Source organism: Squalius cephalus, assembly GCF_949319135.1.
Source record: "Squalius cephalus genome assembly, chromosome: 13".
NCBI lineage: Eukaryota > Metazoa > Chordata > Actinopteri > Cypriniformes > Leuciscidae > Squalius > Squalius cephalus.
This window is the reverse complement of record NC_137134.1, coordinates 9,239,273-9,259,115: the sequence shown is the minus strand read 5'-3', so window position 1 is coordinate 9,259,115 and position 19,843 is coordinate 9,239,273. Positions and strand designations below refer to the sequence as shown.

The 19,843-nt window shown below is 37.8% G+C and overlaps 2 protein-coding genes across 5 annotated transcripts in view; one reads left to right on the top strand and one right to left on the bottom strand.

Moving 5' to 3' along the window:
* rnf123 (ring finger protein 123) overlaps nt 1-19,843 on the bottom strand; it is a 148,193-nt gene that overhangs the window by 47,412 nt on the left and 80,938 nt on the right. The gene's annotated exons all lie outside the window — the stretch shown is intronic.
* amigo3 (adhesion molecule with Ig-like domain 3) lies at nt 3,368-18,105 on the top strand. 2 transcript variants are annotated; one of them, XM_079889905.1, is made up of 3 exons: nt 3,368-4,213; nt 4,441-5,850; nt 17,489-18,105. In XM_079889905.1, the coding sequence occupies exons 2-3, from the start codon at nt 4,555-4,557 to the stop codon at nt 17,564-17,566; spliced, it is 1,374 nt and encodes a 457-aa protein (XP_079746031.1). In that variant the 5' UTR covers nt 3,368-4,213; nt 4,441-4,554; the 3' UTR covers nt 17,567-18,105. The 2 variants fall into 2 exon arrangements, with proteins under 2 accessions (XP_079746031.1, XP_079746030.1); XM_079889904.1 differs by lacking the exon at nt 17,489-18,105 and having other exon boundaries at nt 4,441-10,125.

Sequence of the window (19,843 nt, the reverse complement as noted above, 5' to 3'; positions counted from 1 at the left end):
TAAAGAGAAAATCACTCACTGCTCTTGACTAATAACTTTATTAATAGCTTTAATAAGTATCAATCTATAATTTATACAGTGAAGTCTGTTTTGTTTTATTTTCATATTTGTTCATTTAATTACTTTCTGCAATGCTACTGTTAAAGACACCTACTGTAGCTGAAAACATAAAGCACTGTTTATTTAATTTGTATATTAAGTTGTGTATGTGTAATGTGTATCTTTGATCTTAATATTTAATAACAAAGAAAATAATGAGAACATTTTTTATCCTCGCCCCTGTCTGCCATTCTTTTTTATTATATATTTTGTTACCTAAGGCTTTGTTTTTAAAATATGGACATTAGTTTGGCTGTAATGCTCAGTCACAAAATAGTAAAACCAACATAAAAAAGAATTGTGATAAAATCGTGAATCGTGATTTTCCTGAAAGAAATCGTAATATTATATTTTTGCCATATCGCCCACCCCTTTATAAAGCATTTCTTACGTATTCTTTAATTTTGCACCTTAATGTTAAGAGATAATTGTTAAGTGTTCATTGTGATTTTAGACTTCTGAGTTTTCCATGGTTGTGTTGACATTTCTGCCTTTATAACTGATGGGATTATAATCAGAGGTAGGTTAAGTTTAAAATAAAAAAGTCTTTAAATGTAATATATTTGTCTCCTGGACTGGTCCTTATTTTAAATATGTTATAAAAAAATTCAATAATTATCGATATCGACCGATATGAAACACTTATATCGTGATACAGTTTTCAGCCATATCGCCCAGCCCTAACGTATTCTAAAAGAACCTAGTGATATTAAGATGCTTCACTCATCCACTCAAATGTACACAAATAAGGGATACTGCACCAAACAGGCATTCATATAACTATAAAATGGTACATGAACTCTGCTCTGAACGCAGCGCTGTGCTTTATTATGCTCAGGAATGAGAAAGCACACAACAACAGAGGCAATTTAGTGGCAATGTCTCAAATCTTTCTCCTTCAGTTCCTCTGCATGAAGTCGGTCTCAAACATTTGTGGAATACATCACAACTGCCTGCCTCAATTTTCTTTTTGCGTTTATGAATTGTCTGGCTGCAGTTAATTTTTTTAACGCTCCAAAAAGATCTTGGATTGCAGATTGAATTGAATGCATGCAACATTCCATCTAATTGCCCGAAATCAAAAGAGACATGCAGATGAAGGGATATTTCCCAGGTACGTAGATGCCTCTTGACGCTTTGTCCTGGTTGAATCTAAGTGAAAAAAAAAAAAGATTTATGAACAAGCGCAAATTTGAGTAATTACCACAGAATTATGCGGAAAACAATGAAGGGTGGTCGAATCCATCGATATCCCTCAGCATGCCATTATCGCTATTGTGCTAGACACTTAAAATACATGTTAAAGTACACGGTACTTAAATGCATACAATGGACTGAAAGTTATTCTTTAGTAGAGTAGAACAATGCAGTGTCGGAATGAACACACGTCAAATCATAATTGCGATTTCCAAACTTGTAAGTAGGAACTTTTTAGCTGCAACAGACTCACCTACCTACTCTTTCCCTACAAAACAAAGCTTTTATGGGACACATTCTTGGCACATCACTTTGTTGTCTTCAATGACTGACTACCCAACAATTGAGAACCAAATGTCTGTCTTGAAGACATAACCAGACCCCTTCTTTCACCATCACATAAATACCTTGTACAGCATCAATCAACAACTGAGGGCTGCTTTCATTAAACAACATGTCTGAAGCCAAGCCCTTTCCCATGAGTCATATTTTAACTCTTATCTTCAAACAATACTAACTGTCACAGAATGATAAATGGTACACCATGCCAATGACAATCTTTAGGACGGTCTTTGGAAGACTTAACACTGTGTCTGGGGTCGTCTAAAAGTTTACGGTGCTTGTTTGAAAGTGCTTTCTAATGGGTCTCTGGAAGCAGATGGATATGTCATGCTGAAGAAAGTGCAGTAAAGACGTCATAATAAGCAGTTAGAAGCTAGTCACTGGTTCTTGGGTCAAAGTTAGCAAAAGGTGCAAACCAACTTCCGGCTCAAATTGCTGGTTGTCTGGAAACATGTGCGAGAGAGACTAAGCTATTAACCTTAGGGTTCCTCTTCCTGTCTTCCTGCATGTTTCCTTCACTTCTAGAGTATTGTTTGTGAAAAATGAGCAAGCTTAGAGTCAGGAAACCAATTTTCCAGAACAATGTCATTTCAGGGGACTGATGACAGTGAGCAACTTAGACTCAGTCTTCGCTAAACGCTCTGTGAAATATTTCGCCTGAGGAAGAGTGACAAGAAACCTGTCGAAAATGTGGCCCTCGACAATCAGTTAGAGATATGAAACTGGTGAAGACGGTGAGAAGTAATGGGTTGTGTATTAGAGGGACCCAGAGGAGTGTATGTGTGTGTAGGGCTTCTCGAAGACCTTTGGCAGTGGCCCACAGCAGTGGCTTCAGAGTATAATACATCATGACACCTGTGCAACTATGACCGAGGGGCAGAGACAGCTTACACAGGCACCAACACACACACACACACACACACACACACAAAGAAAATGTGTTATACAAGCAACATAAAGATGTTTATTCATACATAAAAATTCTCTACAGGCACAGATAAAACAAATTCAAGGACACGGATACACCCACTATCTTTAATTCATGAGTAATGTCAGGTTTACAGTGTGCACTCAACCATTATGAATACACAATGAACTGGATATTCAAACTTGGCCAATTGCGTTCAGTTACTAGACACATCAAGATAATTGTTGGTGTCACTGACATCAAACCTGGTACAACGTGGAGATTTTTGAATGTTTTCAACACAAATGCATGACTTCAATACACTCAGGATATAGCCAAGTCATATGGACTATGTTTATTTATAAGCAATAAACATAGTCATATGGACTATGTTTATTGCTTCAGAAAAGCAGGGAAGCGACAGGAAAACACAAGGATATGTATTTCCATTTGGTACTGCTTGTGACACCGAAATTAGACTCCTTCCCTTTAAATGATTAGTTAAATCACAAGCAGCTTTCAAATATAAATAAATAAAAATATAACAATATAATATAATATAATATATAAACATCATATCTTCTGATGTGAACATTCAGATCACCATTAAAGGACACCGGTTAAATGAGATATTAAAGCTAAAGAGAATAAACTTAACCTGACTAAGAGGTATCTGTTGGGGGGGGGGGGGGGGGGTATCAGCTCCACCAGGGAAGGCTCTGGCAAACACTTCCCTTTCATAATCTCTCACTTCAACCAATTAGTAATCAGAAGAAACCCACCCCCTCTAGAGTGCCTCTCCTCTGAAACACCATGCCTGTCTGTTTATAGAGTGCAGAGAGGAAAGAGAGAGGCAGAGGAGTGTAGTACGCACTTAAGGTCTGCGAGAGAGAGAGAGACAGAGAGGAAAAAGAAGAAAGACCCATACGATTCAGAGCGCAAATCGGAGGAACGGAAAGAAAGGATGGATTGCTGAGGAAGAAAATGTTGATAAAGAGACCAAGATCTGGAAGAGATACCAAAAAGCTGTAAGATGTTGATGTTTATGTTTTCATCTTTTCAACAGTTTTTATAGATGCCACGTGAACACTGGAAGCTTAAGAGTCACAGAGAATTATTAGTCCTAACTCAGCAAATATTGTTTGTCATTTGAACAAAATGAACGGGGGGAAAAATCTATAATGTAAGGACTACTTTCTCCAGGTACTGAAGGAACATTTATAAACAACTGTGCTGTATCCTTATCTTCTGGTTTAAACAAACAACAGATTGCTTGTATCGTAAGGGTTACAGTGGATCAGCGCTCGTGTGACACGCTGTGTGCCTGCTGTTCAACTGAGGGCAACTATACTAACTGAACTGGACAGGATGCTGACTTTCTCAAAAACATCCCCCAGCCTGCGGCAGCGAGCTAACTCTTGATTTAAGACCTCTACTGTTCCATCTCAGATGTCAGGACTGCAAAACAACACCAACTGTTAAAAGGATGGTTCACAGAAGGTTGGGCTCAGCCTTGAGGATGGGGCAAAAACAATTGCTTTTCCTTCAATGACTTAAATGACCATGCCTTCGACCCTCTCTAGCTGAGAATGGACAAGAATGACCAAGTGCTAGCCAAACAAGGAGTTATGAGGTGGATTATTTGGAGCAACTGTTGGCAATCTTAAGGTAAAGATAATCTTATGGTCTTTAACTTCTAAGATTAGAATTTCACAGTTTAATGTGATGTTTCTGGATCAAGTTGATAAACAATAATAGTCCTCGAATAGATGCACTCTCATGCCTTAGGCTCACGGAACAGTGCCAAGTGAAGAAATAATTATTAAGCAAGGTATCCGCTGTATTAAATAACAGATTTCTTTTTTTGTTCTCTCTCTTGCAATCTGATCTGTCAGATTTGTACGGATAGGAACAGCTAATCAAGACGACAGCTTTTGAAAGCGTGTGGACCTCTACCCTGGTGAAACTCTGGCTGCTCTGATTCCTAACCAAAGCATCCTTACGGCACAATGCTGTGTGCTCAGGGTGTGGCCGCACCCCTAATGCTGAGCTCTTTTCTGCTGCAGCTAGTCAGAGCCAATCTCCCTTCTGGCTGCCTGGTTGCATCTGATATCCTAAGCTGCACCAACCTTGGCCTTGTCCAATTCCCAGTAGAGTTGCCTGTAATGGTGGCAACATTGGACTTCAACCACAACCGCTTAGAATGTCTTAAGGAGGGCAGCTTTGCTGGCCTTCCTAATCTTGACACCATACGGTTAGCCCACAATCAGCTGAGCAGACTCACTCCTGGAACCTTCCGGAATACAAGTAACATACGCCACCTGGACCTTTCCTCCAATCAACTGAACATTATTGAGCAGCATTACTTTCTGGAGTTAGTAGGAATCGAGGAGCTACTCCTCTACAACAACCGCATAGTTAGGGTGGAGAGCAAAGCCCTGAGTGGTTTGAGCAACCTACGCAAAGCCTACCTGAGTCATAACAGACTGACAGATTTCCCCTTCTTTTCCATTCAAGAACATACTAATATGACGCTGGATCTAAGCTCGAACCGTATGCCCAACCTTCCGGTCGAGGATATCGAGGCTCTAGAGGAATCACTACAGAGAGGGTTGTTCCTGCACAACAATACCCTAAATTGTGGGTGCTCGATATACAGCATGTTTAAACAGTGGGAGCATAGAGGCTTTGCGTCAGTGACAGAGTTTCGGGAGGAGCATACCTGCCTGCTTCATGGCGACCACCGTGCTCCAGTGAAGTTTCTTCAATTTGTTCGATTCTTTGAGAATTGCAAGGTAAAACTTCAAATGAAGAAAAGTATGACAGCAGACGCTGGAAATTCAGTGAAGTTAAATTGTGAAACAGTTCAATTAAAGGGAAAGCATCTTACCTACTGGTGGGTTTCCCCAAGTAAGGAATACATTGCTCCCCCTGGTAATAACAATACTCTGCGAATGTATGCAGACGGTACTTTGGAAATCTTGGCGGCACAAGAGGCGGACTCTGGGGTATACTTGTGCATGGCTCAATACCATCAAGAGTCACTCAACGAGACTTGTGAAGTTAATCTAACTGTGTTGATACACCACCAGGAGGGGGAGTCCTTTAATACTGGCTTTACAACCCTGCTGGGTTGTGTTGTCAGCCTGGTTCTGGTCCTAATGTACCTCTACTTGACACCCTGTCGCTGCTGGTGTCGCAAGCAGCCCCTCCCAGTGACACCAAGCCCTGCAAATGAATGCAGCGCCCAGTCATCTATCCTGACGCCCACGCCACCTGCCACCACGGACGGGCCCGGCCGCAAGGTCAGTAACAACAAGCATGTGGTCTTTCTGGAACCCATAAAGGAGGCACAGAATGGGAGGCCGCGGGCAGCACTGGCCCTCGAGTATCCCAAGCTGGCAGTAACACGGAGCGATGCTGACTCTGTCACTTCTGTCTTCTCAGACACCACTATTGTGCCATAGCGGCTGCTTTCTCTCAACCCAACGACCTGCTCAAATGAGCATGTGGGTCCATCAACGTGGCAGTCTGTAACTGCACAGCTACTCAGGACAGATAAGGGAGAGGGGCTTTGCAAGCCTTTAGCAGGGAGCAGAACAGACCAGGAAAGCACATACAATCAGAGAGAAGAGAGATATAAAAACAAAATGCAAAAAGATGGAGCCATGTGCTCCCAAGATTCGGCGTTAAGGTTTTACTGAGTCATGAGACGATACAAGAGGAAGGAAATGGTTTGAAACTACAAAAACTGAGAAGGGTAAAAGCTTCCCCTTTAACACTGCTTGAGCCTTGATAGATTCATAGCTATGAATGCCTTGTCTAGAGCATATAACCCAATGAATACTGCATAAACTCTACTCTAGAAATAGCATGAATGATATGAAGGAGAATGACAAGACCCTACTGAATTTCTAGTTTTTTACAGATATGACTATAATGTTGATTTTTGTTTTTTTTTAGGTGTCCTTTGTACCCCTGTGTTTCACATCGACAACTTAGTGAGTAGTTAGCAGCAGAAAATCCTTTTCAAGCAGTCATGCCCACTTTGAAAATGTTTGGGTCATAAAAAATGCATTCACAAAAAAAGTAGGGATTGTTGAGAAGTTGTTTTACAAAAATTGACATTCAGTCATGCAAGTTGGTGCTCCTAAGCTATCAGAGTGAATGTGGATATCACACAGAGGGCGAATATTATCCTTATTAAGATTATAACTTGAAATGGATGAAATTGAATGAAACTGAATCTGTGAATTTACTGAAGTACTTTCCCCCTCCCTAAGCATTCCATGTTTCCCCTTGCCACCCCCCTTCTTCCCCTTCCACCCCTTCTTCCCCTTCCACGAATCCCTTCTTTATCAGCTTCTTAATAAATCCTTCTGCTTCGACCCCAGAGGTAAATGTCTGCCTTCTTATAAAAGTCTCTTTGGCTAAGGTGAGCATCCAAACTAGAATGTGTGTCCTAACATTCTTGCTTTTCTATTCAAGAGTAAATATAACACTTTGTTTGCAACTGTACATAAGTACAACACAAAAGCTGCAGCCAGCCAGAGCATGAGAGAACTTGTGGGATATATCAAATCTAAATGTTCATGAATATCATGGCTGTATTTTACAACAGCTTACAAAAATATCCTTATTTGGTTGAAAATGGCACACAGATATTTTACTGACCACTGAAGTTACAGCACAAACCACTAATAATATTTTCCTCGCTGGAACCTCAGACCCAGTGAAGCGAGCAATTCTGATTAATCAAGTTTGTGTGATGATTTGGAGACATGCCATGACCCAAAAATTAAAACAGGCAGTAGAAGGGAGTATTTTACAATAGTATATTACCCTTGAGCCGAAGCCAATCTTCCCCAGAATAACTGCATACTAATGAGTGTGTTCCATCTGCTTTATGAATAAAAGTTGTAATGCTGTCACTAAAACCGCCATCATCACAATCATCATCATTACCACACTGTTTTGTGCCACAATTCTAACCTAATTTGCATGGACAAGCATTTTGACATCCAAGGCATGCACAGTTTCCACCAATTCTCCGAGTGGGGTAATTTGTGCCACTTTTTATTTTTATTAAGGGTTAGTTTATCTAAAGAATTAATTCCTGCCATCGTTTACTCAGCCCCATTTAATTTCAAAACTGTACATTTCAAAACTGACTTTCTTCTGTGCAAAAAATAAAAGAAGATATTTTGTGAAATTTGTCAATGTTTTTTGGTGGAATGTTTACATTGGAAGTCAAGAACATCATTCAAAACATCTTTCTTGAAAGTTCCACAGAAGAAAGTAAGACATACAGATTTTGAGGGGGGCTGGCATTCATAAATATATTTCAAGATGTCTTTTACAACTGCATCTATTCAATATCTTTAAAATAGGGGCACACAAAACTCATATCTAAGGGTAAGTTGAGTAACTAGAGAATGAATCATTTACATTTCAAATAAAAATATGAATGTAAATCAGAAAAACATTTAAAAAATACACAATATTCCCATAATCTAAAGAATTTGCATATTTTGTTGCACATTACTCATTTTCATGAACTAGGCTGCAACTTCTTTTGTAAACAACATTTTATCATTTTCATGTTTGTTTTTTTATATATTTTGCATTTGGATAAAAAACTTACTTTCATTAATAGCTGAGGCATATCTTACCTCGCTCAAAGCATCTGAAACATTTTGGGAAAAATGCTTAAATCAGTGATTCATGGCTAATTTTAGGCAGACAATTTGACATTGTTTTCTACATTTTAAAACACATACATACATATATATGTTTGTGTATATATATGTTACATACATATATTAGGAATAAAATGGACTTATACGCATTTCGTAACCACATGCAGTTGAATCTGACGTACCCACTGGCACATCCTACCCCCACTCTCCCTAAATCAAAGTCTTACAATATCAATTATAGTACATTCTATCATTGTCACCACCCGGAGTGCATGTTCTGCTGGGTACGTGTCTTTTCATGCTGTACAAAAGCTCCTGTTAGGGGACTTTATGCAGTGTGATGCAATTGCTGCCTCTGAGCTGTGTGTGGTCCACCCTAATTAGTGTATTATTTATCACAAAGAATCAATAATGTCAAAGAACAACATGTCAAAACTCTGACAGCACAAAAAAAGCACCGGAGAAACCTCGTACGAGCCTGGGGCTAATAAAAACCCAAGCTTTTTCTGTAGGAGGACTTTTTCGATATCAGTTTCATGTACTGTGAATAGTCCATCATTAGGAAAATAGGATTACGAGACGTAGTAGTATGACTAAAATCTTGTGTTGACGACAAATCTTATATCATGGTAACAGTGATGAGACAAATGAGCATGTGGCATAAAAAGTAAGCTAAAAAGAGCATTAACAAGGAACACACGTATTCACAGTAATGTCCAAAAGACAGGACATCATATTGCAGGTGAATGAACTATAAGTAAAGGGAAATCCTAAAGTCATAACATCTGCTAAGCTCTAAAAATGTTCTTCCTTGAGCATGCTGAGCTTCAGATGCCTGTGTGGGAAGACCAATATGGGCTTCTGTTTGAGCTACGAGCATTAAAGGGATCCAAGACATTTCCTCTTTACCTTTGCAACACTACTGGTCCACATTGGCAAAAACAACAATTTAGTGAAAAAGCTTTTTCACTCCAAATCTACATTTCGAGACGTAAATGATTAAGTCAGGTGAAAAATATCTTTAATACACAAAAAGAGATGAAAGAAATTTTAGACAGATATACGTGAACAGTCCCTCACAGCTTAACAGAAGAGGGAGAATTGCAAAATCTTTTCTTTTTAATTTGCTTATTTCAGACAATTTAATGCAATCAGTGCTAGAATGAAAACAAACAAACTGCTTTAGTCTCCTATAACGTAGTCACTTCAGCTCAGCTTTCATTTTTCCCGCAAGATTCCCACCATTAAATCTCAGCAGGACAAATCCAACAGTTTTGCCCAACAGCCTGTGAACATGTAAATGAGGAATGCGTAATTGATTAGCTTGACTCTATTCCTGCACGGTTTAAGTGGAACTGGAAGCGTTTTTTAAAATAAATAAATCCTTGCATTTGAGAGAATTAAACTGTTTATTTAACTACAGGTGGAACCTTAGGGATCATGACGGATGGCAAACCATCATCATAATCAAAGAATACTAATCAAGAAAATTACAAAAATACATTTTGCCATGCAAAATAGGTTTATGGTATTTTACTCGTTAAATACTGCACATTCAGAAAAGGAGTATCTTTGATTTAGGTTTGAGCTGCAGATTAAATGAAGGTGTTGGAGTCCCTAAGAAGACTTGACAGATAAATCACACTCCTTTCCTTTCCTGCCATTCTGGCCCATCCATTTCATAGGTGTTTCATCATATCTCGACAACAGCCCTTCGATTACAAGCAAACAAATTTAGAGCGCTCATCAATCAAGAATATTTACAGTTGTTCCGATGAACCTTCCAGGCCAGCCAGACTAACACCGAGCCGAGAGACTGCCAGGGCAGATTTAGCTGTAATCTACATCTGAGATGAATCCTTCATTGATTTTGGGGATTGTGCGGGTGAAAGGAAAATTGGTTAATTCAACCTCAAGAAAACAAGCAGTTTTGTTGTGGTGTGCTTTGATTGATTTCTTTTTTTCATTAGCACATTACACACCTTTATTTATTTATAAAAAAAAAAACGATTAAACAATCAACTAGTGTTAATTTCGTTGCCAAGCAAGGAAAATGTTCGTCGCCAAGCTTTTTTTCCCATGACTAAGAGTGCGTTTTGTATACGATATTGCTTTTTGTTCATCGCCAAAACGATCCCCATTCACACGGATCCACGAAAACGACTAAAAACGCTGTATTCTACTCCAGGCCAGTAGATGGCGATGAAACACTATAGACTGAACACGTAATACACATGTGCATGACGTCATCGTCTTCAGAGACTCACGTTTTTGTTGTTTACACTGAAACCATTTTCAAGAACTTGCACTTTGAAACCCGTTTTCAAAACTTTGCGTTCGCAGGCTCCCAAAACGCCGTTGTCGTGTAAACGAACGGCCAAAGCTTTACGTTATTAGTTAAAAACGGTGTAGTGTAAACAGCCCCTAAGACTAGATGACAATAAGGTCATTAAACCATAACTGTGACTATATCAACATGCAATATCGTTGATGAAACAAGACAAGACTAAAATGTAGTTAACAATAAAAACTTTACCACAATCTCTCTTTATTTTTGTAGAAAAAAAAACAGACGACAAAATATTACAGACTGCTGTCAAAGCCTCTACTACGAGCTTTCATGTTTGTGGTTGCCAGGAGTTGCCGGATTTTTGCCCAATATTTTCTGTCTGGTGTTTTCCTTAATCTTTACTTGCTCTCTCTACACTGATTGCGGAAGAGATCTGAAAACCCAGACAAACGAGTTAGCTGGAGTTCAGTGATCTGCTTTTGAGATATTCTGCTTAAATGAAAGTATAATAGAGCCAGTCCCAGTCTGTGTTCGGTCACGAGCCGATTGCGCAGCGATGATGCATATGAGTCGACATTCTTTTGATTTGTGCTTATTGGTGAAAGTGTACAAATTCTGAAAATCAAGGCATGGCAAGTCGCACTACGAAGTTTGCGACTAGGTCATGTTGGAAGTATATAAAAGCTCAGAAAATGTATTTCAAATCAAATAAAAACACTAAAAAAGATAATATTTCAATAAATACTCCTTACCAAAATTCTTCCAGACATAAATAATTACAGCTTTGGCCTAGATTAATTTAAAGTGGAAATTGATCCACGTAAGAGAAAGTGGAAAGACTTGGGCATCAGGGACCAGGTCAAAGTAACACCAATCCTTGCAGGTCAGCCATCTCAAATGAACATTACTAGTGAAACACACACACACACATATATATGAAATTTAAAATTTTGCAGACTTGTATTCGTCCCCAGTATTTTCCCCATTCATTTTCTTCATAAGCGTTTAAACTGATTTTGGTCTGGGTATCGATAGCACAATCATTAAGGACTTCCCCTGTTAGATGTGTGTGTGAGCGTATCCTTTTTCACTCTCTAAAGCAAACAGGATGTTTAGACATGAACTCTGAGCCTGGAGTCTGCTTAAGTTAATTAGCAGGCATTGTTAATGAGCGCTCTGAGCCCACAGTTAGCCGCTCCGCTGCTGTTTGATGAAGCCGTCCGTGGCAGCCTTACCATGACTCCCTGCTATTAGCGCTGTACAACAGACAAACAATTAAACGTGACATCACGTTCAAAGACTTTCACCATATTAGTACAGCTGTCGCATTGAAAAATAAATCTCCTGCGAGACAAACATTATAAACACCTAACCAATGATGGTGCAGCGCTGTAGCCAAACAGCACAACAGATGTTTGGACAAAACCTTGCTGATGCACTGCAGGCTGAGGAGCCGGTACACAACTGTTCAACAGAGAAACACCTCACATAACACAGCTCAGTTTCACAGGAAAGAGTGAGAAAGAAAGTCTGCAGAATACAGGTGGCTTGGATCAACACGTGAAAAGCAGAGGATTCTGGGTGGAATTATAAGGTTTTGCATAAAGAGACAGGTGCAATGATTAGAGAGTTTTTGAAAGGAAAATAAGCTTTTTTTGAGACATTTTTCAATGTGGCTTTTGAGTTGAGAATCCAAAACTAGCATATTTTAAACATAAGATGCAAAAATAAGACTTAAAGGGGTGGTATAATGCCCTTTTCACAAGATGTAAAATAAGTCTCTGATGTCCCCAGAGTGTGTATGTGAAGTTTTAGCTCAAAATACCCCACAGATATTTTTATATCGCATGTTAAAATTGTCAGTTTTTTAGGGAAAGCAAAAACGCACTGTTTTGTGTCTGTTCCTTTAAATGCAAATGAGCTGATGCTCCCGGCACAGAGGGCGGAGCTTCAAGAGCTCATGTCCTTTTACCTCACACACACATGCACTGAAAATTTCAAAAACTTTTAGCCTTTTATGTTCAAACTGGAGTCAGACAATGATGGAGAGACTCGAGAAGAAGTGACAACATGTAGAAGCAACAGGACATCTCTGAATGGTTAGTTGATGATTTTAGATAGTTTATGTGTAGTCATTGATTAGCATATTCTGTCTTGATAATCTATAAATCGTGTTCAGGGGGCGGGGTTTATGTACATTTTAGGAGGAATGTGGTGTAGTCCCTACCAGCCGTTTGTTGTAGTCCTTAAAAAGCGATTTCTTTAAAAGCAAATATCTCCCTTTGCTTTGAACTTTGAGGGTTGTAATTTTGCAGATGTTGTTTATGCTCAAACAGCAACATTACACACTAACTAAACTTAGAAAAGTGAAATCATAATCAACCACCCCTTTAAAAAAAAATGTCAGAAACCTGGAACATTGTATAGAAAGTAAATGAGTCTCTTATTCTCACCAAGGCTGCAAGACACTAAATACACTCAAACAGGAATACTGAGGTAATACAATTTAAAATAATTTGCTATTTTTATATATTTTCAAATGTACTGTAATTTATAAGAGATCAAGACGTAAGAAATCAAACATCTATTATTACATTGGCAGCAATTTGTTGTTCAGAATCGAGGTACAGTAGCATAAGGAAGAAGAGGGATAAATACCATTATTCCTAAACATCAGAACAACAACAATAAGATTTACATTTGGAAAGGTTCATCAAACTTTGCACCATTCCTACATGTGTAGCACCTACAGCTCTGCATATCCTTTCAAATAATATCAGCTTAAATTAAAGAGCAGCATAAGTTTATATTTAACAAGTTCCTGATCCCTGAAATCCGATCTTTAAAATTTTTGAACATTTCAGATGATAGATGATAGCGTCATAAAAGGATGTGACTATACTATACTGAACAAACTTGCTCTTTTCACAGGCTATTTAAATACAAGTCTTCAAGGAACTGCAGCAATAAAACACTTAATTCTAATCCTGCAATTATTTCTGAGTAAAAATGGTTTCAAAGTAAATCCTACATAATTTATTTTTTTTCGTGTGATTTTGAAAAACAAAATTTACGACTGTTTTTGGGGATTGTTTTTATGATACAATCCCTTTCAGGGAAGTAAACTACCACCAATCAACCCTTCCTTCTGCAAGGTGAATTTATGAATTTATCTATTCATTTATTGTTTAAGACACAAAACAGCTTTAGGAGAACTTGTTACATTTAGGATGTTAGCAACTCTGGTGCGATAGCTCTGTAAGTACGGTTTATTTGAGTAACTGTGATCTGAACCGGGTTACGCACCGAACATGCGGACCAAGACATTTTAGGGGCTCTCGTCCATTTCCAATGTAAGTTCCTTTGCAAGATATACATCATAAAAAAGCCATTTTTTGTTTTATATCTTTAGGTTCTGTGTTAAAAAAATTAAGTGAAAAGGACTAAATACAGTCAAACCAAAATGTATTCAGACACCTTCAACGTTTCATAGTTTAGAAAATGGTAATAAAATATGACAAGAACTCAGAGTTGATATTTCTCATGTTTTGTCCGTCCTTCTGTTAGACTGTCTCACAAATGAATTATGTTGAATATCTGTCAGCTGTTAAATTTAATTAGATAATACCAATTTAGCTCAACAAATGACCAAGCAATGATTAATTTTGTCCAGTCTGTGGTGTAAAAAGGTCGTATTAGCAATTAAAGGAAAAAAAAACACTTAAGCAAAACATGGTCAGGTCAAACTGTCTGAATAATTTTTGGTCCCAATTTCTTATAAATTTTACTGGTACATTCAAAAAAATATTTGTTTTGCCTCTTGTTAAATTTAATGAATTAAAATAAGCTAAAGTAACACGATTGTTTAATATTTTGTCACAACTTAATTTAATTGTGTTCAATCAACCTAATATATTTAAAACTGAAGTTTACTTAATTAATTTGTGTGAAAACTACATGAATCATTTTTGTTGACAACTAACTGGGCAGTGGATCTGTAGTTCCCAGCATGCTTTGCAAGGGACTGCATTAGGAGGGTAAATTTAGGGATTAAAGTGTTATTTTATGTGTTTTTCTGTAAATGGAAAGATGTTGTTAGTTAATGTTAGTGTTTAATATTCAGTTATGTTAGAAACTTAGAGGACTTTCGTGAATTTTGTGGTTACCATTATGCAGAAGAGTGGCGACTGTGTTTAGTTTAGGGCTGTGGGCACTTAGTATACACTATACATGCATTAAACCTCTTTTGCAGACCTGCATAAGTAATATTCAATATTACTCTGTAAAAAGTGGTTTTAATTTAATTGAACACTAGTAGCTTCTATCATTGGAAATAACTGTAGAGTCAAATTAGGTAAAATTATAATGTTGGTGATTTTAGGCAGGGTAAAAATTAAATGTAGTCAACCTGACAAAACTTTATCTAGCAGGAATGACTAAATGAATTTAAGTTCATACAACAAGATTGCAATAAATCAAATGTAATTAATTTTCGTGGAAAAGTTTTCCTTGATTTAATCAAGTTCGTTCAACAGTTTATTTCTGTATGAAGAATTTGTGGGTATAACATGTCACAGTTTACTTAATTTTGCTATCCTCACTTACATAAATGAACTACAGTGTCCTGCACCCACTAGTAAAAAACTATAAAAAAATGATATATGGTGTCTGAATAATTTTTGGTTTGACTGCATATCATTTTCTTTATTGGTCTGAGCCAAAAGTACGAAGAGAGAACCAAACTGTGAACCCTAAAACACCTCTGCAAACGTTCTGACTAGGGAGCAGTTCTGCAGTTCAATATCTCCATTTGACCGCTTTCGTAATGGCTGCAGTAAACCAGTATTTACCGATCGGGAACGCTGACCACCTATGGAGTCCCACAGAGCAGGGAATCATTTCCGAATGCTGCCACCTCAGTCCACTACTTATCATCATAACTGTCTAATAACACCCCGCGGGGTCCAAATCTCGTATTTTTAAGCACTACAGGGAAGAAAGGAAAGCTAATGTACTGTACGTCCGTGAGTCACCGCAGAGCTTGTGAGAAGGTGACGCACGTTTTTGCAGCTTTGACGGGCACGCAAACTGCGAGTTGAGTGAGTCAAGGTTTAGAAGTGAACAGTTAGTGAACATTGTCATGCCAAATAAAGGGTTTAGATTCAAGAGAATCACATATTTTCTCTCTGGCAGAGCTCTGGAGAAGCCCTTCATGCTCTTATACCTCAATATTTTCCATAAAACATCCATAACTAATGCTGCTAATCAATTGCAGGAGTGATTTGTTAGTTTACATTAATCCGTCGCCTCTATTTCATGACTGTTTGGTGATATGTTGTATCATATTTGGTCTATCGAGGCTATTGGCTATAGGTTGGACACGTTATTGGCATCTATGGTCCATAACCTCGATAAAGGGATCTTAAATATACATGAAACCTTTTCATTACACAAAGGTTCTTTATAGTGGAAATTCTTAATATTCCTAACACTAGGGGGGGGGAAAAATATGAACTGATGACTGAAAGGTTATTTGGGAACCAAAAATGGTTCTTCTATGGCATTGCTGCGAAAATATCGTTTTGAAACCTTTAAAGCTCACTGGACATCACACTTTTAAAAGATGGTCATCTCGTCACTTCTAGACGAGTGAGAAAGCCGTTCCTGCCAGAGATGGTCAGATGGGTGCAAACACACACATGCAAATGCATGACGGAGCAACAGGAATGTGATGCTTTGTGTTGAAATGTCCTTGGTAAGACAGATGCCAATGTAATAAATGAGAAATGGGATGAAGGTTAAAGGAATAGGCAAAAATGATAAACATCAGGATTTTCTTTCATCCGTGGAACATAAAAGGAGACATTTTGTAGAAAGTTCAAGCTGCTCATTTCCATACAATGTATTAATGTGAGTGAAATTTTGGACAAAAACAAACAAACAATACAATCTTTTTTTCTTTCTTTTTTTTTGAAGGCTGAAATTTAAGCTGTTATTCACTGAAAATCTTTTTTCGTACACTGAAAATAAAAATAAAATATCCTGTTAAATTTATGAGAAAAAAAAAAAACTTTTAGCATTTTTAACTTACATTTTTAAGTTACTTACATTTTTAATTACAAAAATCAATTTTAACAACAATTTACTGTAAAAGTTCATTACATATTAAAGCAAAAGTACCATGTGGATTTATTTTACAGTACAATAACATATAATGTGTTTAATAGGTTTTAGATTTTTACCACTTTTTTTTTTAAATTACAGTATAGCTCTGAGAACTTTTTCCATTTACACTACAGTCAAAAGAAGTGTCTTACGCTCACCAAGGCTGCATTTATTTGAAAACCAAATCAATTACATTTTAAAATATATTAAAATTCAAAACAGTTATTTATACTGTAATAATATTTCACAATATTACTGTTTTTACTTTATTTTTGATCAAATACATTTTGTACAGCCTAAGAGCATAAGAGACTTCTTTATCAAAAACCATTGTAATTATTCCAAACTTTTGACGGAAAGTGTATATGCATTATTATAAAATATTGTTTGGCTTTAGACAAATTGGAATATGGTGCAGAAGTGCGCTAGTATTTAAACTACTTATATCACCATCATCACTTTATGGTTATTTTATGTCATATTCACATTCATTATAAAACAGGAGAGTGCACATTCTTCAAACCCTCTCTTTTTGTGTTCGACGGAAAAAAGGAAGTCAAATACGTTCGACTTTCTTCATCGTGAGGTTTTCATTTTAGGTGAACTGTTGTTTTAATAATCTAGCAAATCCACAATGAAAAATTCTTCTTCAGGTTTTCAGAAGGAAGTATCAAATGCCAGAGGCGCACTATAGAGAAAATCCTGAATTGATTGCTTTTGCCTGTGGTACACTCACAGTTCTTATTCTTTCTCCTTCTTTCTTTTCTCTCTCTCTCTCTCTCTCTTAAGACGTGTCAATCGAAACCAGCGGTGACGCAGCAGCCCCTTGGCCTTGACATATGGACCACTCGTGCAACTCCACAATAATCACCGCGGATAAGATGACAGACACATCTCAGGCCGTAGCCTCCTTTTCACTGCGTTTCTTACACTGCAAGAAGTCTTCAATAGCTTCTCTTTTTACAAATCCACAAGACTTTTTCCTGAAAACTCTGCCCACGCACTGTGTATCAGCAAGGAAAAACAATGCTGGTAATTCAATGAAAGACAATGATGTTTACAACTTCTGGTTGAAAAAATCATGTTTGTAAATGCCACATCTATCTTTCTTTATTTCCAGTGTAGAGCAATAATGAATGAAACTAAATGACAATATATGAATCCCTCCTTCTGCTTGAAATGCTAGAATGGTATACTGACTGTGAATGTTTTCTGTAATGATGCATTGTGGGAATGACAGGACAGCATGGCACTGACTTGAGACTTGAAATGAGGTGAGGTTGAAAAAAAAAAGTCTTCAATAAAGAAAATGAAACCCACAAAGTATTTGTTTGCAGAGAAACAAGTCATTAAACAAGTTTTGTAAAGATACGAAAGACCACATTTTGATACCTGAAAACAAATTAAATGACAATAAAAAGTGTTGTCCTTTACTCATTCTAACAGAAAAAAAAGACATTGCAATATATTTAGGATTGCATTTAGTTTTTTTTTACACTGGATCATGAGCTGTGCGCGTGTAAATGAATACAGTGCTGTGTTTCACTCTTAAACACAGAGAGCATATATTTATTTAATTAAATCGCAGCTTTCGCAATGACAATCGCATTAAGTCATATAATATATTGTACATTTCGCTATTTCGTGCAGCCCTATTCATGACCAGGTGTGAGTGAGTGAGTGAGTGAGTGAGTGAGTGAGTGAGTGAGTGAGTGAGTGAGTGAGTAGAGTAGAGTGAGTGAGTGAGTGAGTGAGTGGGTGAGTGGGTGAGTGAGAAGAGTGAGAAGAGTGAGTGAGTGAGTGAGTGAGTGAGTGGGTAGACTGAGAAGAGTGAGTGAGTGAGTGAGTGAGTAGAGTGAGAAGAGTGAGTGAGTGAGTGAGTGAGTGAGTAAGTGAGTGAGTGAGTGGGTAGAGTGAGAAGAGTGAGTGAGTGAGTGAGTGAGTGAGTGAGTGAGTGAGTGAGTGAGTGGGTAGAGTGAGAAGAGTGAGAAGAGTGAGTGAGTGAGTGAGTGAGTGAGTGAGTGAGTGAGTGAGTGAGTGAGTGAGTAGAGTGAGAAGAGTGAGTGAGTGAGTGAGTGAGTGAGTGAGTGAGTAGAGTGAGTGAGTGAGTGAGTGAGTGAGTAAGTAGAGTGAGTCGAGGTGAGTGAGTAGAGTGAGAAGAGTGAGTGAGTGAGTGAGTGAGTGAGTGAGTGAGTGAGTGAGTGAGTGAGTGAGTGAGTGAGTGGGTAGAGTGAGAAGAGTGAGTGAGTGAGTGAGTGAGTGAGTGAGTGAGTGAGTGAGTGAGTGAGTAGAGTGAGTGAGTGAGTGGGTAGAGTGAGAAGAGTGAGTGAGTGAGTGAGTGAGTGAGTGAGTGGGTGGGTAGAGTGAGTGGGTGGGTAGAGTGAGTGAGTGAGTGAGTGAGTGAGTGAGTGAGTGAGTGAGTGAGTGAGTGAGTGAGTGAGTGAGTAGAGTGAGTGAGAGTGGGTAGAGTGGCCTCTGCACAAAGAAACATCCTAATTTCTAAATATAAATTTTCACAATAGGGTCATTTTTTATCTTCAACTGGTAAAATGAAGATGAGTTTTAAGGGATGAAACTGTTGACCGCAGGGGGATTTTAATTCTTACCATGTTGGACACAGTTTTCAAGATTGATCTTTACTCTAGTGACAATTCATCACCATTGATTCTTCCCGCTGTCGCAAACACTTGACTTCTGTGCCGATGATTGTGTGACTGGAGACATCTGCAGCCACATCGACCCTTCCAACTCACGCCCTGCTTGTGTTCTGCCTTCATGGATATTAGGACTTTTATTTTGACAAAATGGCTATAGCACAACAGCATTTAGTAATTAGTTCTATAGAGTGGTTTCTGAAGGATCATGTGTAATGATGCTGAAAATTCAGCTTTGATCACAGGATTAAATTACATTTTAAAACATATTAGATAAAAAATAGATTAAAATATAAAACAGCTCTTTGATATTTTAATATTATTTCACTGTTTTTAATTTATTTTTGTTGAAATAAATGCAGCCTTGGTGAGCATAAAAGACGTTTAAACATTACAAATATTAAATTGAAACTTTTGACCAAGAGTTTGTGTATCTGAAGTGTTTTAGAAAAATAAGTTTCAGTAAAAAAAAAAATTAAACATGAAATAT

Excerpts from the sequence above, each read along its gene's own strand:
- amigo3 (XM_079889904.1), top strand. The coding sequence starts at position 4,555 with ATGCTGTGTGCTCAGGGTGTGGCCGCACCCCTAATGCTGAGCTCTTTT.